Below are 19,365 nucleotides of genomic sequence, written 5' to 3' on the forward strand. Positions count from 1 at the left end.
CAACAAAAGAACAACAACAACAAACAATGTGTGTGTGTGTGTTGTATTCATTTATACATCAAGAGCACACTGTAAGTTGTCAATACAGTGAGATACAGGTAACACTCTGTATACACATGTTTACTGGAAGCGAAGAGATTGATGAATTGAAGGAGTTCTTGTAGAAGGCTATAGTCCAACAGAAGAAGAATTGTGTCTACTGCTTAACAATGCATGTCAGAATTCTGCCATTTAAAAAGCTATCATGACAGCATATCCACAGAGTGTTACGTCACTCACTTGATTCATCATTAATCAGCTAGTCACTCAGAAAATTAATTAATTGAAGGGGTAAAAGAATCAGAACAGAAGAATGGAAAAAAAAGACAAGATAAAAATACAAAAGATGTTAGAACTTCTTGTGTAAATGAGGTGTCCCTTGAATATATGTGAATTTGGCACTGACTTGACATGAATGTATTGTATTGTATTATGGGTATTGTTTCAGCCGTTCCTTGAGATTCGTGAGGGCAGACACGCATGTATTGGCGGCAGTCTGAGTGGCAGCGACTTCATTCCCAACGACACCGTGATTGGATTGAAAGACGTAAGTACTGGGTGAAAATCTTCTGTTAGAATTGTACCTGAACGATAAAAGGATACCCTTGGGACCAGCCTAAAGTGTACCTATACATTGCAGGTGGCATATCATGACATGTATATGCACTCTGAATGCATACGACATTAGGGGGAAGAATTTACCCGATGCTCCCCAGCATGTCGTAAGAGGCGACTAACGGATTCTGTTTCTCTTTTTACCCTTGTTAAGTGTTTCTTGTATAGAATATAGTTCATTTTTGACTCACATGCGAAGCAAAAGTGAGTCTATGTACTCACCCGAGTCGTCCGTCCGTCCGTCCGTCCGGACGTCCGTCCGTCCGGACGTCCGTCCGGAAAACTTTAACGTTGGATATTTCTTGGACACTATTCAGTCTATCAGTACCAAATTTGGCAAGATGGTGTATGATGACAAGGCCCCGAAAAACATACATAGCATCTTGACCTTGCTTCAAGGTCAAGGTCGCAGGGGCCATAAATGTTGTCTAAATAACAGCTATTTTTCCCATTTTTCCCATTTTCTCTGAAGTTTTTGAGATTCAATACCTCACCTATATATGATATATAGGGCAAAGTAAGCCCCATCTTTTGATACCAGTTTGGTTTACCTTGCTTCAAGGTCAAGGTCACAGGAGCTCTTCAAAGTTGGATTGTATACATATTTTGAAGTGACCTTGACCCTGAACTATGGAAGATAACTTTTTCAAACTTAAAAATTATGTGGGGCACATGTTATGCTTTCATCATGAGACACATTTGGTCACATATGATCAAGGTCAAGGTCACTTTGACCCTTATGAAATGTGACCAAAATAAGGTAGTGAACCACTAAAAGTGACCATATCTCATGGTAGAAAGAGCCAATAAGCACCATTGTACTTCCTATGTCTTGAATTAACAGCTTTGTGTTGCATGACCTTGGATGACCTTGACCTTGGGTCAAGGTCACATGTATTTTGGTAGGAAAAATGTGTAAAGCAGTTCTTAGTGTATGATGTCATTGCTAGGTTTAGTTAAGGTCAAGGTCAAGCATGTGAGTCGTATGGGCTTTGCCCTTCTTGTTGTAAAGATTTTAGTCAAGCAGTATGTAAGAAATGTTAAGTCCTTTGTACTGGAAACTTGCATTCTCCCAGTAAGGTAATACATTGTACTACGTTGCAAGCCCCTGGAGCAAATTTTTGATTAGTGCTTTTGTGAACAAGAAACAATTGACAAGTGGCTCTATCCCATCTTTCCCCGTCGCGATATAACCTTCGTGGTTGAAAACGACGTTAAACACCAAATAAAGAAAGAAAGATGTGATTAATAGAGAAAGTAAGAGTTGTGCAGAACCTGTCTCCTGGCACCTGAGACAATAACAAGCATTGAAATGAACAAGCGACTATCATTCTCAAAAAAGGATGATCCATGCAAGCTCATAACCTTTTTTAATGTTCCTCAATCTCCTAGATAATAGACAAAGAAAAACAGAAACTAAAACAGAAACTGTCCTCCTATTTGATGGGCCGTGTGTTACAGGTACCACTGTATCTAAGTGTAAGAATTCTACACGTTTTTCTCTGTGTTCAGGAGTCTGAGGAGAGCGGAAGCAGCGCCGCCAGTCGTGTTGTCATGGTTACGGGACCCAACATGGGAGGAAAGTCGACACTGATGCGACAGACAGGACTCATCGTTATACTGGCTCAGCTGGTAAATGTCCCTTATACAACTTGCTGCGTTTGGTTCTGAGTGTTTCCAGTAACTTTTAATATCAGTAGATCAAGGTTGTAGTGACTGTTTTGTTTTTTTTGTAATATAAGTTAAACGCTGAAATTTAGCAGTACATGCATTATCTGCTCGCGCATGCACATCGCCTGTCAACGAAGCAATGAAAGTTCGGAAAGACTGCAAGTGAGCATGTACAATTTTAAGAGCCTGTCTGTGTCCGTTCATTACATGCAAATGAATGTGCACGTGTGGAAATCTTCCTGCAATCCGAGATTGTGTGTACGGTCATTCACATGAATTGTTTGTCTTTGCATCAGTGTCAGTATATGGTACAGTCAAACGTGTCAATACCGACCACCAAAGGGACTGACCAAAAGGGGTCGTTGTAGACGGGTGGTCGTTATCAAAAGGGGTCGTTGTAGACGGGTGGTCGTTATCAAAAAGGGTCATTGTAGACGGGTGGTCGTTACCAAAAGGGGTCATTGTAGACGGGTGGTCGTTATCAAAAGGGGTCGTTGTAGACGGGTGGTCGTTATCAAAAGGGGTCATTGTATACGGGTGGTCGTTACCAAAAGGGGTCGTTGTAGACGGGTGGTCGTTTTCAAAAGGGGTCATTGTAGACGGGTGGTCATTACCAAAAGGGGTCGTTGTAGACGGGTGGTCGTTATCAAAAGGGGTCATTGTAGACGGGTGGTCGTTATCAAAAGGGGTCATTGTAGACGGATGGTCGTTACCAAAAGGGGTCATTGTAGACGGGTGGTCGTTACCAAAAGGGGTCATTGTAGACGGGTGGTCGTTATCAAAAGGGGTCATTGTAGACGGGTGGTCGTTATCAAAAGGGGTCATTGTAGACGGGTGGTCGTTACCAAAAGGGGTCGTTGTAGACGGGTGGTCGTTATCAATAGGGGTCATTGTAGACGGGTGGTCGTTATCAAAAGGGGTCGTTGTAGACGGGTGGTCGTTACCAAAAGGGGTCATTGTAGACAGGTGGTCGTTACCAAAAGGGGTCGTTGTAGACGGGTGGTCGTTACCAAAAGGGGTCATTGTAGAAGGGTCGTCGTTACCAAAAGGGGTCATTGTAGACGGGTGGTTGTTATCAAAAGGGGTCATTGTAGACGGGTGGTCGTTATCAAAAGGGGTTATTGTAGATGGGTGGTCGTTACCAAAAGGGGTCGTTGTAGACGGGTGGTCGTTACCAAAAGGGGTCATTGTAGACGGGTGGTCGTTACCAAAAGGGGTCATTGTAGACGGGTGGTCGTTATCAAAAGGGGTCATTGTAGACGGGTGGTCGTTACCAAAAGGGGTCATTGTAGACGGGTGGTCGTTATCAAAAGGTGAATTATTGGAAAAAATACGTGCCAGGGATCTTATGGGGTGGTCAATACGGGCAGGTGGTCGTAGTTGAGAGGTGGTTGCCAGGGCAGGCTGGACTGTAGTTGCTGTGATCAAGGTTTAATTGTCACTTGATACATTCTTGCCCCTGTTGGGCGGTGCGTGATGTAGTTTCTATGTTGTTCAGGGTTGCCATGTGCCGGCAGAAACGTGTCGCCTGACTCCTGTCGACAGAATATTCACGCGTCTGGGAGCCAGTGACAAAATCATGTCAGGTGAGGGATCTTTGGAGCGAAAGAGAGGGGTGGGATTGTGGCGTATAGAATGAATTGAATTGAATTGAATTGAACTTTATTTATCGAGGGTAACAGAATAAGCAATGTAAACATGCTTTTTTTCATCCGGCCCTCGCCCATTGAGGGTAACCCGATTAATAACAAGAAGAAATAGAAGTTAAGTTTATTAAAGTACAATTTACATAATTAACATGTCAAACAATTAAAAAGACATTTCAAAATGCAGTATGAATATCAAGCAATGATTGGGAGGGAGGGGATTGAGGGGTGGTGTGTGTGTGCAGTGCAATACCTTTACATGCTGTGTCAAGAAGACGTAAAATCAAAACCAAGAACAGAGTCTGATTGTTGCAATGCTATAGCAATCATGTTTGAGTTGACACAGAGGAATAGCTAGCTTTCTGCATGCAACATGATGGGTAGCTACAAAAATAAATGCGTACCCATAAAATGAAGGGTTTGTACAAGACTTCTTTCCGCCAGTTACCTTTACCCTTGATATGGATGATTAGAAGTATTTTTCCCCATAGAATACTTTTGCCATGTACCTAGGGGTTTGAGGCCCGTCACAAGAGGGTTTAGTGCAGAACACTGTCCTGTCAGAGTTGTCAGGTCGGCTTCATGCATCTGTTGTGTGCAGGAGAGAGCACGTTCTATGTGGAGCTGAGTGAAACAGCGGCCATCTTGCAGCACGCCACTGAACACTCCCTGGTGCTTATGGATGAACTGGGTAAGGCTCTGCTATTTTGGACAAATTTGCTTTTCTTTCACTTTCTTCTCTTGATGTGGGGAGGGGTGGGTGTGGGGGTTGGGGCAGGGAAAACATTCCTGATTCTGGTTATGGTGAAAGATAGAATTCAGTCTTAAAAAAAGATGGAATTTCAGAGGATGAAAGTCGCTTGTTCATTTCAATGCTTGTTATTCTCTCAGGTGCCAGGAGACTTGTTCCGATTAACTCTCACTCACTCAATTATACATGTCATATGCATTTAGAGCGCTTACTTCCCTTGGTTTATTGGATAGAATTCAGTGCTTGGAAAAACTCTTGCAACTGGTACAGATGGGTATTTCTTAACTTTTTGTTATAGCACAGATTACAAAAAATGACCAAGAACTGTTGCAATATTAATATCACTTACAGTTTCACTTTGAAGAAAACTTGATGTTCTTTTTTCTTGCTTTCACAGGTCGAGGCACAGCCACCTATGACGGCACGGCCATAGCGTTCGCTGTGGTGCAGGAGTTGTCCAACACGATCCACTGCCGCTCCCTCTTCTCCACACACTATCACTCCCTGGTCGACCAGTTCGCACACGACGATAACGTCAGGACTGGGCACATGGTACGTCACGTTGATGAGCTTATTTCAGAATGACCCATCCTTCTCTTCTTTCTGCTTTCATTTACTGTCTCTGTTTGGTTCATTTGCGGTGCTTGGTTTCTGTTGTGGTTTTGTTTGCAGGGATGAAACTATTATTCGTTGTTCTTTTCACCTGCTTGGGTTGGGTTGGGTTGGGTTGGAAGGGGTGAGCTATTATTATTCTTTGTCTGCCCTTCTCTCCTTGTAGGTTTAGTTTCTTTTTTATTGTTTGGTTGGAGCATTGCTTTGGGTTTTGTTTTGTTTCGTTTCCATTTGCTCTTTGTAAGCATTTGCAATCCTTCCTTTTATATTTTACACATAAACATGCTGATTGACAGTGGCAGACAGATTGGGTTCTTCAGACCTGGGAACCCATACGATTTCGCCGTATTTTGTATGCCTTTTTGTTTAAAATACGATCAGTACGGTCAGTTGAACAAAAATACACTGAGAAATTTCCTAGACAGCCTTTCTTCGCGAGCGCATCCCTGTCTTTTTACTGGTGCACTGTTTATTTAATTGATGAAAAATAACTGGGATTTGATCAATGATTACAGCTTTTGGCATTAAACATTGAAAGAATCTTTAGTTTTAACGGTGCAACGGACGCGTGCGAAGCATGTTTGAATCATGGATGTTCAAATGTTGTGTGCAGTACACTCATTTTTTCTGAAAATACGCCAAGTTTGTTTGAGAATACTCAAAGAAAAAAACAGGGGTTCCCAGGTCTGGTTCTTTTTTCTCTCACTTCTTCAGATTTCGTCTACTTTTGTTACTGTGTCATGCCATTTATACCTGTAGATTATTTACACCTGTGTACCCGTTTCTTTACCTGCAGGCGTGTATGGTGGAGAACGAAGAAGGGGACGACCCATCTCAGGAGACCATCACCTTTCTCTACAAGTTCATCCACGGTGCCTGTCCCAAGAGCTATGGCTTCAACGCTGCTCGTCTTGCCAGCATTCCTGAAGATGTGAGTTATGTTTTTTTTGGTAGTGGTGGTGTTGGTTGTGGTGGCGTGATGAGAGAGAGAGAGTGTGTGTGTGCCTGTCCCAAGATCTACGGATTCAATGCTGCTCGACTCGCCAGCTTTCCTGAAGATGTCAGTGATTTGCAAATACTAGCCATGAAATCCTTACGACAAAGACTGTGCAGGACTGTGCTAAAATCATTTATTAAATTACATATTCCTACTCCGAATCACATGTAGCATTGACACAATCGGAGATGCTAGGTTCTGAAAAGGCTAACCGTCTAAGGGAAGCAACCCCAACCACAAAAAGTGTAAACGTAGCCATGGTAATGACCATACACCCGGGGAGTTACCTCCCATCGTGCATGCCATGTCACTACTGCTACTGAACACGTGGTTCATATCATTCGACCTTACAGCTTTCGAGGGAGCAGGTTGTTGATTTTTGGGCTCCCCTGTGGCTGCGCTGTTTGGTGTTGTTTTGACACCCACCGGCCACGTTACCGTCTATCTTGCCTCCTGCTTCGTAGTTGGTGAGCTCTTTCCATTTTGGTCATTATTTTGACAGGAAATTTGTTGTAGTTGCTGATTTTCGTCCGTTTTTGGACCTGTGATATTTCAGTGACTACTGTTGGCCGCCATTTTTGTTGTCAGCATGAGTTGACAGATTTTTGTGGCTAGGCCGATGTATTTTGGAGGTAAACGTAATTTTACCTTCTTACTTGCTTGCTGCTTTGTTTAGTTGGTAAGCTTGTTCCTTCTTGTCTTTAGTTTGACAGGAATTTATCTATAGTTGCTGACTTTTTGTCCGTTTGGACTCCTAAATGCGTTTCAGTAACTTATCTTGTGGCCGCCACTTTCGGTTGCTCAGCTTTCCTGACAGCTTATTTATGTGGCTAGGCCTATGTTATGGTGAGGTCTCCTTACTTTACCTGCGTTTTTGCCTTCTGCTTTGTTAGTTGGTAAGCCATTTCATATTTCGTCATTACTTTGACAGGAATTTTTGTTATTGCTTAATTTTCGTCCGTTTTGGACTTCTAAATTTTGTCCAGTAACTTATCGCTTGGCCGCCATTTTGTGTATCAGCGTTGCTGACAGTGGTTTACTTGGCTAGGCTTTAGCAGGTATCTACCAGTCCGTAGGACTGGTCGTGGTTTCGGATTTAACATGTTTGTTATGTTTTGTTCGTTACTCTTTCTGCCTCGAACAAACACTTTGTGGGGCAGTCATATACTGTTGTACGTCCTGTTTCTTCTCCTCGCCTTCTCTGCCGTTAGCAGATCAGGTGTTGCAGGTGTCTGCGTTATCTTTGTGAAGAAATTTTCGCGTTCCAAGCCTGCGTCTTCCGTTGGTCCCGCTGTCTGTGGGCGACGGCACCTTGTTGGCTTCTTTGACGCTTCCGGCCGAGACGTTGTCTAGGGCGGATGTTTTGCTTCTTCGTCTTCTACCGCTGTGGTTGGCGATTCAAGTAAGTCGAGCTGGTCCACAGGCCCTCGTGAGGCCGTCGGACAGTCCCTGCTGGGACACAGCTCTTTTCGGCGGGTTCACGACCCGCAAACCCCTGTTCAGTCGCACCCTGGCTTCACTGAAGACCATTGTGTGGCTGAGCAATGGCGGCAGTTGGTTCCGGCTACTTCTCCGACGTACGCACCCGCTGGGGTCGTTTCCGGAGTTGTCTAGCCGTTTCCGACTGCTGCGCTTCCGGCACTCGCCGGAAGCATAGGTCCCCCGATGTACGCACCCGCTGTGGTCGTTTCCGGGGTTGACCAGGTCCCCCGATGTGCGCACCCGCTGTGGTCGTTTCCGGGGTTGACCGGACGTTGCCCCCCGGGCATTCGTCCTCTGTTCAGTCGCACCCTGGTTTCCTCGAAGACCATTGTGTGGCGGAGCAGTGGCGGTAGCCGTTTCCGGCGCTGCGCTTCCGGCACTCGCTGGAAGCATAGGTCCTCTGACGTACGCACCCGCTGTGGTCGTTTCCGGGGTTGACCGGACGTTGCCCCCCGGGCATTCGTCCTCTGCTCAGTCACACCCTGGCTTCCTCGAAGACCATTGTGTGGCGGAGCAATGGCGGTAGCCGTTTCTGGCGCTGCGCTTCCGGCACTCGCTGGAAGCATAGGTCCTCTGACGTACGCACCCGCTGTGGTCGTTTCCGGGGTTGACCGGACGTTGCCTTTAGGGCATTCGGGCTTCCGGCCTCCGTCCTCGCATTCGGCGCTTCCGCTTTTCGCGGTCTCGTCTGGTGCTTTCCGGCTCCGCCCGGATTTACTGCTCCTTTCGCTTCCACTTCCTCCCGGATGTCGGTAGCTGAGGAGCAACGCCAGCCCTTCGGGCAGGTGGTGTCTCAGCTCTGGCCGATGTAGTCAGCGTTTCAACCTTCGGTTGTCGCGTCGACTGCCGTTCCGGTTCCTGCGGCTGCAGACTTGCCGTCTTTTCTCTCTCAGCCTGGTCGAGGCATGAGTTAGGACGACGTCGGGGGGGACGGATTTCCGGTTTTCCGGTTATGCCGTTTCACCGGCCTTCCACCAGTACGTGGACTTCGGTTTTTTCGCCGGTTGTGTCGGACATTCAGTCTGTCGTCAGCGATTCCACACGTGCTGGTTATTGGGAAAAAGGCTTAACGCTGTCCTCTAAGCTGCGGCAGAGGTCACGTCGAAGGTTTTCCCGGGCGGGGCTTCGGCCTCCTACACTTCCTGTCTGGAAGCATAGGTTCTCCATCACAAGCGCACGTAGTGGCTTGTCTGGGGTTGATCGAGGACTGGCCTACGGGCGTTCGGGTTCCGGCCCCAGTCCTCTTATGTTCTGTCTCACTCTTGTTCCGTCGTGGGCATTTGTGTTTCACCAGTGCGGCAGCCGTTGTCGGCGTGGTGTTTCCGGTTTTACTGGAAGCATAAGTCCTCCATTTCAAGTACACGTTGCGGTTTTGACTGGAGTTGACAGAGGACTGGCCTACGGGCGTTTGGGCTTCCGGCCTCAGTCTACTCTATGCATCTTTCGCTTCCGTTTTTTGCGGTTTTGTCTGCTGCATTTCCGGCTCTGTTCGGATACACTTCTCCTCTTCCTGACACTCCTTCGGAGGTCGGTGGGTGAGGAACAGCGGCTGGCCTACGGGCATTTAGGCTTTTAGCCTCAGCCGGGGCAGTCTTCACTTTACCTGTTGGGTGTTGCGTTTACTGCCTAGTCAGTTCGGGTGGCCCTGGACGTTTCCCCTATTCACGACCGTCAGTAGGGGGATAAGTCAGGTCTTTTTCCGGTTGGATGGTTTTCCGGTTTCCGGTCATCTCATTCATCAGTTTACCACCAGCAACTGTGACTTCGGTTTGCGTTCGTAGCTGAGCTATTCTGGTTCTCAGTCTTTAGTCAGCAATCGAACACGTTCTGGATTTCCGTCGCAGCTCAAGCTTCGGCTCAGGATTTCCCTTGGGTGCATCGACATTGGTGGCTTCCTTGTTGTCGATGTCGGACTTCCGTTCCGTGAAGATAGGATGTTTTTCTACTTCCGGTTCCTTAGTCACCTTTTGTAGGTACCACGGTTTGCAGGTTTTGGCTAGGCCATCTCCTCCCGAAGGTGGTATCTCTAGTGTTTTGGTTCTGCCGCTGTTTCTACTATGGTTCAGTTCCGGAACATGCTCAGCCTTGGCTGGCTTCGGCTACACGGGCTTCACCTTTTGTTCCTTCTTGCTTATTCAGCCTTTGGAACTTGCCTCCTTTCTCTACTCTGTTGGCCAGCCCTTGCTAGGGTGAGCATGGAGCAGATGAGGCTGCCCTTCCTTCTCTACGCTCGTACGGCGGGTGTCGAAGGGACTCGTTTCTTTCGCATTCTCAGTTCCCTGAACAGTCAAAGAGAGTCGCTTAAACTTTGCCTGCAGTAGAGATTCAGTCGAGTAGAGATCACCAGGTCTCTGACTGCTTTACAAAGGTTGAAGGAAGGTAGGGCTAGCATACTCAGAACCATGCTTAGCAGAAGCATGCTCATTCCTCTGGTTAAGCTAAGCTGGCAGCCAATAGGCAGCCTTGGCCGGGCAACAGCCATTCCACGTTGCGGCGATGGTGGTTGTTGCCTTCCCGTTTCTTGTGGCTTGTGGGGTTCTCTGGCTTCAGGTTACCCCTGTTTGGCCACAAACGTTCGGACTTTGGTCCTTGTTGTCTTTCATCGAGTCGGACTCTGTCTTTCTCTAGTGATCAGACGCGTTCTGGTGTTTCGTCCAAACTTAAGGTTCACTTGAGTTGGCCTCGGAAGTTACATTCAGGTTTTCCTGAGGGGGCATTGTCTTGGACAATGGATGTTTGAGGAGTAGTTCTTTGTGGCTTTCCTCCTCTCTCTCAGGTTTTGGCTACTCTTCTCCTTCGGGCAGAGGTTTAGTTAAGGTTCGGTTCCTGTGACTTCAGTCTCGGGCCTTTCCTCTCTTCTTCCTCATCTTAGTATGAGGCGAGTCCGGATGACGTCCGTTGGGTCGGGTTTCCTTACAGTCGCCCGGCTACAAAAGGCAACTTTGTCTAGGACGGTTGTCCGTTTTTCTCCGCGTTGGACTCTGTCTTCAGACAGGGACAGACGCGCTCTGGGTTTCTGGCCAAACTCAGGTAGGCTCTTGATTTGGCTAGGAAGTTAACTGCCTGTTTTTTCCCTGAGAACTCTGGTTTCGGGAGTCTTATGGCTGGCTGGCTTCACGGTTTACGTTTACCAGTCTTGGTTTTCTGCTTTCGGTTTTTGATTCACTCTCGATTACCTTCAAGCAGACTGTTTTGGGAACATTCTGGCTTTTAGCCATTTTGTTTATGGTTGCCAGTCACATCGGTTTTTGACCACCGTGGGTCCTCACTTCCGGTAGCTTACGCACAGTCGTAAGTGGCTGCTGTCGGGTGCTACCTCTCTCCCTGCGTTCGCAGGGACTGGTAGGGGATAACTGGCGACCTTCTATTTGTGAGTTTTCTCTTCGAGGTGGACTCTGGTACTTAGTGCTTGGATGTCTCTCTCTCGCTCTTTCGTGGGGATTGGTCACTCTTATTTTGAGCTGACTTCTTTCTCACAAGCCTTTTGGGCTTTACTACATCCCAAGGTTTGCAGACTTTGGCATGGTTGTCTTAGGGTCACCGCGGGGGTTCGTCCTTCTCAGTTGAGGGGACAACCTTACGCACGGATCTTCTCAGGACATTAGCATTTCCTTCCAATAAAAGGGGGGGGGGGGAAGCTTGTCTTTCCCTTGGCTCGCCAGGGTTATTAATCCAAGGCTTGGGTCTATTCCTGTGCTGTTTTTTACGGCTAGGAGATTGGAAGAAGTGCTGAGCACAGCTTTCTGGATCTCTGAGGTTGTCTCTTTCGCTTTGCCTGAGATACTTCTCGGCTGTCAATCAGGACTTTCCTTGGTTCCCTCACTGCCTGTTGGCAGTGGGCCAGCCCTGGCAAGGGCTTTTGAGTGGGTTAGATTTTCTTTCCCACTGGGACCGCCCTGATTCTTTGGCAGCGGTCCAGGTTTTTGGCAAGGTTTTTTGAGTGAGTTAGATTTTTCTTTCCCACCGCCTTGTTGTTGTAATCTGCTACATGTGATTCGGAGTAGGAATATGTAATTTAATCGAAAATTTTATTGTAAATTTTCATTTAATAAATATACCTACCCGAATCACATAGTATATTCCCTCCCGCCAACCCCGCTTTTGATTTGGAGAATTTATTCTTTAGGTCGAATGATATGAACCACGTGTTCAGTAGCAGTAGTGACATGGCATGCACGATGGGAGGTAACTCCCCGGGTGTATGGTCATTACCATGGCTACGTTTACACTTTTTGTGGTTGGGGTTGCTTCCCTTAGACGGTTAGCCTTTTCAGAACCTAGCATCTCCGATTGTGTCAATGCTACATGTGATTCGGGTAGGTATATTTATTAAATGAAAATTTACAATAAAATTTTCGATTATCCCTGTGCAGCGCTTGATTCTTTTTGTGTGACCGAATTGTGATGGTACGGACCCACCACCGCTGCTATGTCTCTCTATTGTTTCTGTGGTAGTGTTGGTGGTGGGATGAGAGAAAGAGTGTGTTTGCGTGCCAGTAGTTTGTGTGCCAGCATGTGCCGTTTTGTCTAATTCTGTGTTGTGTATGTTAGTGTGTTTTCTCATTTGTGAGTACATGTGCATGTTTGTGTATGTGTGTGTGGTCTAGAGGCAAGAGAATTGTGGGTATGTATATGAATGGGTGATTTTTATTTATCGTTTTTATTTATTTGGGGAGAGGAGTGTTGGAAGGTAGATGGGACTTGCAAATTATGGATGAGAGAGAGATTGTGTGCGGAACGAATGAGGATGAACAAGAAGAGATTGTGCGTGTGGATGTGTACATACAACCACACATGCATGTATTACTTTTGTTTTCCAGATCATCCGATGTGCTGTGAAGAAGGCCAAAGAGTTTGAATCGAACGTGGAACAGCTGCACTTGTTTGGGTAGGTGAACCTTTTCATTGAGCCAAGCTTTGCGAATGTTTGTTTTTGTAAGAAAAAAAGAGAGAAAAAAAAAGCAGATGGAACCAGGAACAGGTTGTTTGTTATACACTGTTGCATTGCTGAATTTGAAGTCTTACATGATATAGTGATCAGTATGTATAGAAGCTCTTATGAACAATTCAAAATACTAATTTTGTGTTTTACGTTGTGCCTAATGTTACATCAACTCTGTTCTCGCAGACCGCATCAGACAAAAATTGTGCCTCATGAACCTAGTATGGGCTGATGTCACTGAACCATCAATCATTGATCTGTAATCACTCATGTTTGACATTAATCTTGTTAACATTTATTTTGTGGTTGTGGTCTGAAATGACTCCTGTTTTACATTAAAGGAACAGTCCTTCCCATGAAAACAGTTCAGCTCACCATCTCAGATCTGGTCAGGATGGAATACAACCATCCCTCCGCTTGGTCACATACCAAACATTAAAAGCCTAGGTGCTTGAGTGGCTTTTTAAGAAGTTCATTCATTAAAAACATCCCAACTAACACCAGCCAGCAGTCAACCTGTTGATTTTTGGTATGTGACAAAGTGGAGGGATGGTCTTATCTCATGTAAAAAGCCTGGCCATATCTGAGATTTTGAGCAAAACTGTCTTAATAAGACGGAGTGTGCCTTTAACATTTTGTTCTGATTTGTGTGTTAGTGTGTGTGTGGTGTGTGTGTATTGTGTTTGTGTGTATGTGTGTGTATGTGTGTGTGTTTCTAATTTATTTTCTGTTTCAATGTACAGGAAGATGTGGAGAGGATGCACGGCAGATAACGTGAAAACAGTATTGGAGGAAGCGCGTCAAGTCTGTGCATGAAGTCAGAACCCCCCGCCTCTCCTTCGGGATCATATCTCTTTCATCTGTACATAATGAAAACATTTTTTTACACAACTGGATCTTAGATGAGAATCTTGTTTTACGTACTTTTTTTTTGTTGGAATTTTGTTTTGATTATCTGTATGTGTATTTTGAGCATTGAGTAAACTGAAAATAATTTTATGTGTTCAATGCACCAAAATTGTCATGGATATAATGTGTTCGTGTATCAGAAAGACTCTGAAATGAAGAGGTGAACAACTGGTGCAAAAGTTGTGTTAACATTTTCTATCGGGTTGAAGAGATTGATTAAGGGTATCTTCAATTTGATAAATCCATTTTTTATGGACTTTTCTGCCTTCTCTTCAACAAGAGATAAGATGGTTGATGATAGACACAATTATGCATGAAATATGGCTTACAGGGTCATGAACTATGCGACAGGGGACCTCACTTGTACTTACTTTTTGTGCATGGTTCGATACAGCGGTACCTGTTGCAAGTAGACAATCTGAGTGTTGTTTCATATCAAGGAGTCTTTTCCTGTCAAAGAACATGTATACTGACGTCCAAAAGAAACGCGAAAAACAGTGTCTAGTGTCATTTATTGCCTAATAAAAATATCGTACAAAAATTCAAATTTCATTATTAATGTCCAATTTTTGGTAGAGTAAAACACTGACTTATGGTCCATAACACAGTAAAGTTGCGGAGACGATGCGTGATTAGCGCTTCACAGAACAGTCAATAGCGTGTGTGGTCCCCATTAGCATCGATGACGGCCTGGCATCGGCGGTGCATTGAGCGGACCAACGTGTTGCTGGCTTGCCTGGGAATGTTGCTCCAGGCCTGCCGGACGGCCCGATCAAGATCAGCGACAGTTGTGGGCCTTGGGACCACCCTGTTGAGCTGTGTCTGGAGCAAGTCCCAAAATTGCTCAATAGGATTCATGTCAGGAGATAACGCTGGCCAAGGCATCACCTGGATGCCTGAGCGGTGCAGGAGATCCTGAGTGGCCCTGGCGGTGTGGGGGCGCGCGTTGTCGTGCTGGAAAACCCAGTTTCCATGGGCTTGAAAAAAGGGCAGCACATGAGGGTGCAGCACCTGGTCCATATAGCGCTGCGCTGTTACGCCGTTGCCGGGTCCAGGACCCAGGCCTTGGAAGATGACGGGACCTAGCACCTGGTTGTGGCCGATGGCGCCCCACAACATGAGGCTGGGCCCACCCCAGGCGTTGTTCTCCACGACACAGTTGTCAGCATAGCGGTAACCACTTCTTCTCCATACCCGAACACGCCCGTCGGCATGGTCAATGCAGAAACGGCTTTCATCGCTGAAAAGCACGTTCTGCCAGCGAACATTGTTCCAATTGAGGTGGCCTTGCGCCCAATGCAGGCGTGCCTGTCTATGGCGCACGGTGAGGACGGGTCCCCTGGCTGGACGGCAGTTCCTCAGCCCCCTGAAGCGCAGTCGCCGGCTGGCCGTTTGCCTAGAAATGGGTGCCTGTTGTGTCCCTATAACAGTTCTGGCTGTTTCTGCAGCTGTTGTGAAGGGATGTGCAACATGGCTGCGGAAAATGTGCCGATCTTGCCTTGGCGTCGTCACTCGGGGTCTGCCGCTTCGCTCGACATCAGCAGTAGAGCCAGTTATCACAAACCGCTGCAGGAGACGATAAATGGTGGATATGTGACATTGGAAAGTCGCAGCCACGGCTTCCGGCGTGTCCCCAGCTTCCAGACGTCCAATGGCTCTCTCGCGTTCAGCAGAAGTGAGTCTTGGCATGGTGATAGCGTCGAATGAGGGACTGATGAAACCTGTAACTTTGTGCCATTTTTATCCTCTAGTGACAGTGAACACCACTCACTGATCAGCTTTTGTGCTTTTCTTGCACGTGCAGCTGAACTGCACAAGAAAAATGTCTCAGCTAACTCGGGCTTTACGTGGATTGCAAGTGCGCTGATGCGGTAAAATTCACAATACACCTTCCTCAGACATCGCGGTCTTGATATACTGGCTGCCAAAAATAACGCAACTTTTGTTAATCCAGAAAAAATTATTTGTAAAATAAATAATATTTTTCGCGTTTCTTTTGGACGTCAGTATATTTAATTCATTTAATGATTCCACACAGGTTACCTGCTATGGAGTGAAAATCCCATATGTGTTTCATTAAAACGCAGCAATGCTTTGCTGCAATTAAAGAAACAAAACACACACAAAAAACAGCAGAGCAAGTGTCCTTTTTCGTTTAAAGGTGCTTTTCCTTTCATATGTGAATTCTCACAGGAAAGGTTTTGCTGTATTGCAAACAACTAAATATATGCCTTTTCAGCAGTTATTGCAATATTTGAATCGTCGTTGAAATTATTGAGACAGGGGATGTTTCTTTTGTCATACATATTGTTTCATGAATATACTGAGAGTAATTCAGACTGCACATGAAATTTAAGTTTGATAGTAAATTAGAGAATAAAATTAACATTGAAAAATAAAGATGTTTCTTGTTCTGGGGGGGGGGGGGGGGGGGGTGTGTGTGTGTGTGTGTTTCTCTTTCCACATTCATGATAAAACATTTGATATGTGCGATATTATAAGGCACAGTGGCCAAGTGGATAAGACACCGGCCTCCCAAGCGGAAGGTCGTGGGTTCGAATCCCGGCCGCGCCTTGTGGGTTAAGGGTGGAGATTTTTTTTATCTCCCAGGTCAACTTATGTGCAGACCTGTCTTATCAGCCTTCATGTGTACACAGAAGTACGAGACCAAGTGGGCAAGAAAAATATCCTGTAATCCATGTCAGAGTTTGGTAAGTTATAGAAACACGAACATACCAAACATACATCCCCCGAAAGCGGACGTATGGCTGCCTAATTGCCAGGATAAAAATAGTCGTACAGGTAAAAAGCGTGTGAATTTTAGCCCATTTTAGTGCTTTTGTGAACAAGAAACAATTGACAAGTGGCTCTATCCCATCTCCTCCCCCTTTCCCCATCGTGATATAACCTTCGTGGTTGAAAACGACGTTAAACACCAATTAAAGAAAGAAAGACCTCGGGTATCTAAACCGATTTGTTGCAGGAATTGATTTTTTTCTTGGGGTGGGGTTGATGGTGTGGGAGAAAATTGATGTCTGGAGTGTGGTGGGTTGTTTCTTTATCATGCACACACACACACACACACGCATGCACATACATTTAACCCTTACGCTGGTTGTCGCGACATCATGTCGCGCTACTTACGTATACCGTCACCTGGTTGTCGCGACATATGTCGTGGGGCTGCGTCAGTCTGTTTGGTCGGTTCCGATTACCTCCCATGGATGCGAAAACCTATCCTTAGATCTGTATTCACTAGAAATAAGGTCAGTTGGGCCCTGAACCTGTAGATCCAAGTTCTGAAGCACATTTGAGTAGGCGAGTGTCACAAATACAGGGCACCCAGCGGAGCTGTAGCACATGCTCCAAAATGGCTGCTCCCATAGATGCACGGCGTGATCGCAATGTTTTCAAGACTTTTTTGATGATTTCTTCGCCGATCCCGATCTTGACGAAGTAGGGGAAGAAGCCATTTACATTGATTTACAAGATGTAATGCTCGTTGGGGACATATTATGGACCTAGATCAGGCCCCAAACAACAGAGACTTTGAAGCAGACGTTCAAGAAGGCTGGAGTAGTGAGTGGGGGGAAGGGGCTATACTGTCCACATGCCGTTTGATCGGCGAAGATTTTCCAGAAAACCCACAGCCCTTGGATTTTTTCCGACTGTTTGTTGGCGATGAAATGATCGATTTGTTAGTCGACCAAACGAATCACTACGCTCAACGAAAAATTGACGTTGGAAATCTAAAGACACACTCACGGTGAGCCTTTCTTCAGTTTCAACTGACTTTTGCTCTCTCTCTGTCTCTTGCAAACATGTTTTCTTCCGTTTCTTTCTTCTTCCTTTTTGTCCAGGTGAATAGTTTGTTTTTACTGAAAAACGATATTAGACTACTGTATTGATATGAAAGTAGTTTCTGTTCATGTGTGAGTGCTCAAGCAGAAGTGTGTGTCTGGGTTGGCGTGTCAGTGTGTGTGTAGATCTATGTTCGGGGTGGGGGGGGCGAGTTGTTTGTGTGGGGCAACAGAATAATAGACTGTGACTGTGGTTATTATTGGAAGAAGAAGAATGAACTATGACTGGTTACTATTAGAAGAAGACGATTGACAAGCAGAATGCAGTCAACTGGGTCAGGGATCTATAATTAGATCTATAACTGGATGAAGTGTTTATAAGTGTGTTATGTTTGTTTGTTGGTGTGTGTGTGTGTGAGAGAGATTGACAAGCAGAATGCAGTCAACTGGGTCAGGGATCTATAATTAGATCTATGACTGGATGAAGTGTTTATAAGTGTGTTATGTTTGTTTGTTGGTGTGTGTGTGTGTGAGAGAGATTGACAAGCAGAATGCAGTCAACTGGGTCAGGGATCTATAGTTAGATCTATGACTGGATGAAGTGTTTATAAGTGTGTTATGTTTGTTTGTTGGTGTGTGTGTGTGTGTGTGAGAGAGATTGACAAGCAGAATGCAGTCAACTGGGTCAGGGATCTATAATTAGATCTATGACTGGATGAAGTGTTTATAAGTGTGTTATGTTTGTTTGTTGGTGTGTGTGTGTGTGAGAGAGATTGACAAGCAGAATGCAGTCAACTGGGTCAGGGATCTATAGTTAGATCTATGACTGGATGAAGTGTTTATAAGTGTGTTATGTTTGTTTGTTGGTGTGTGTGTGAGGGGTAAGGGGGTTGCATGTGTCTTTGCACATGCATGTGGATGACTGTGTGCACTGTATGTGGGATGGTTGTGTACGAGTGTGTACGGGGGAGGGGGTTGGGGGGTGTTTATAATGTAAGTGGGTGAGTGTGTGCACTGTATGTATGATGCCCTAATGTATGAGAGAGAGAGCGTGAGTGTGTTTGTGAAAAATCAATATGAAATAGAACATTTATTTTTTCATCTCCATTTTTCAGGCTATACCGCTGGTTACCTGTCACTCTCGATGAGAGACACACATGCACTGTTCACACACACACTGTTCACACAGACTAACACACACTGTTGACACACGTACACTTACAGAAAGAATGAAAGACACCAACTTGTGTTGCAACTTTACTTGAAGCATGCAAAGTCCACAATAAATTAGCAACCATCAGAACAAATCCCACCTGATTACATACAACACACAATCATGACACATATCAACATGGACAAAAGCTTCTGTCTGTTAGCACAGATGAGGTTACCGTTATATCAAATATCATGATTACTATTAAAAATATGGATCTGATTTTATTAATGTGAAGACAACATTGTTAGTGGGCCGGTTTCTCATTTAGTTTGTGGTGTTTTGACGGCATCTTGTCATCCAAAAAATGATAGTGTTCAACATGAAACAGAATAGTTACAGAGTGATTTTGTTTAGTTTGTTGTTGTACATGTATTGACAATTTTAAGCCTAATTTTAACATATTTGTTTTTGTATTGACAATTTTAAGCCTTGTTTTAATCTTTGTTTTTGTTTGGACAATTTTGTTAAGCCTTGTTTTAATATCAATCAGGCAAAACAAGAAAGGCTGTGGAAGAATGCGTTCTTATGCAATAAACTAATACAGTACTCCGTTCTCTGAGAAAAAAGTAAACACATTTCTATGAACATCCTTAAGAAAGCCACGGTCACTTTAAAACAAAACAAGCTCAGTTAAAGCTTTCTGAAACAAGCCTCGGTTGTAACAAAAAAGCACAACAGAAATTGT

The 19,365-nt window shown here is 45.2% G+C and overlaps 1 protein-coding gene across 3 annotated transcripts in view; it reads left to right on the top strand.

Annotated features, from left to right (window-relative positions):
• Window positions 1-14,160, top strand: part of LOC138979898 (DNA mismatch repair protein Msh6-like) — a 62,561-nt gene extending 48,401 nt beyond the window's left edge. For all 3 annotated transcript variants that reach the window (XM_070352661.1, XM_070352662.1, XM_070352664.1), the window contains exons 27-34: window positions 488-586; window positions 2,167-2,286; window positions 3,824-3,911; window positions 4,573-4,662; window positions 5,120-5,274; window positions 6,131-6,265; window positions 12,634-12,701; window positions 13,499-14,160. In XM_070352661.1, the coding sequence (XP_070208762.1) occupies window positions 488-586; window positions 2,167-2,286; window positions 3,824-3,911; window positions 4,573-4,662; window positions 5,120-5,274; window positions 6,131-6,265; window positions 12,634-12,701; window positions 13,499-13,571 (828 nt within the window). In that variant the 3' untranslated portion in view covers window positions 13,572-14,160. The remainder of the gene's footprint in view (window positions 1-487; window positions 587-2,166; window positions 2,287-3,823; window positions 3,912-4,572; window positions 4,663-5,119; window positions 5,275-6,130; window positions 6,266-12,633; window positions 12,702-13,498) is intronic.
• The last annotated feature ends 5,205 nt before the right edge of the window (window positions 14,161-19,365 follow it).

Source organism: Littorina saxatilis, linkage group LG11 (genome assembly GCF_037325665.1).
Source record: "Littorina saxatilis isolate snail1 linkage group LG11, US_GU_Lsax_2.0, whole genome shotgun sequence".
NCBI classification, from domain to species: domain Eukaryota; kingdom Metazoa; phylum Mollusca; class Gastropoda; order Littorinimorpha; family Littorinidae; genus Littorina; species Littorina saxatilis.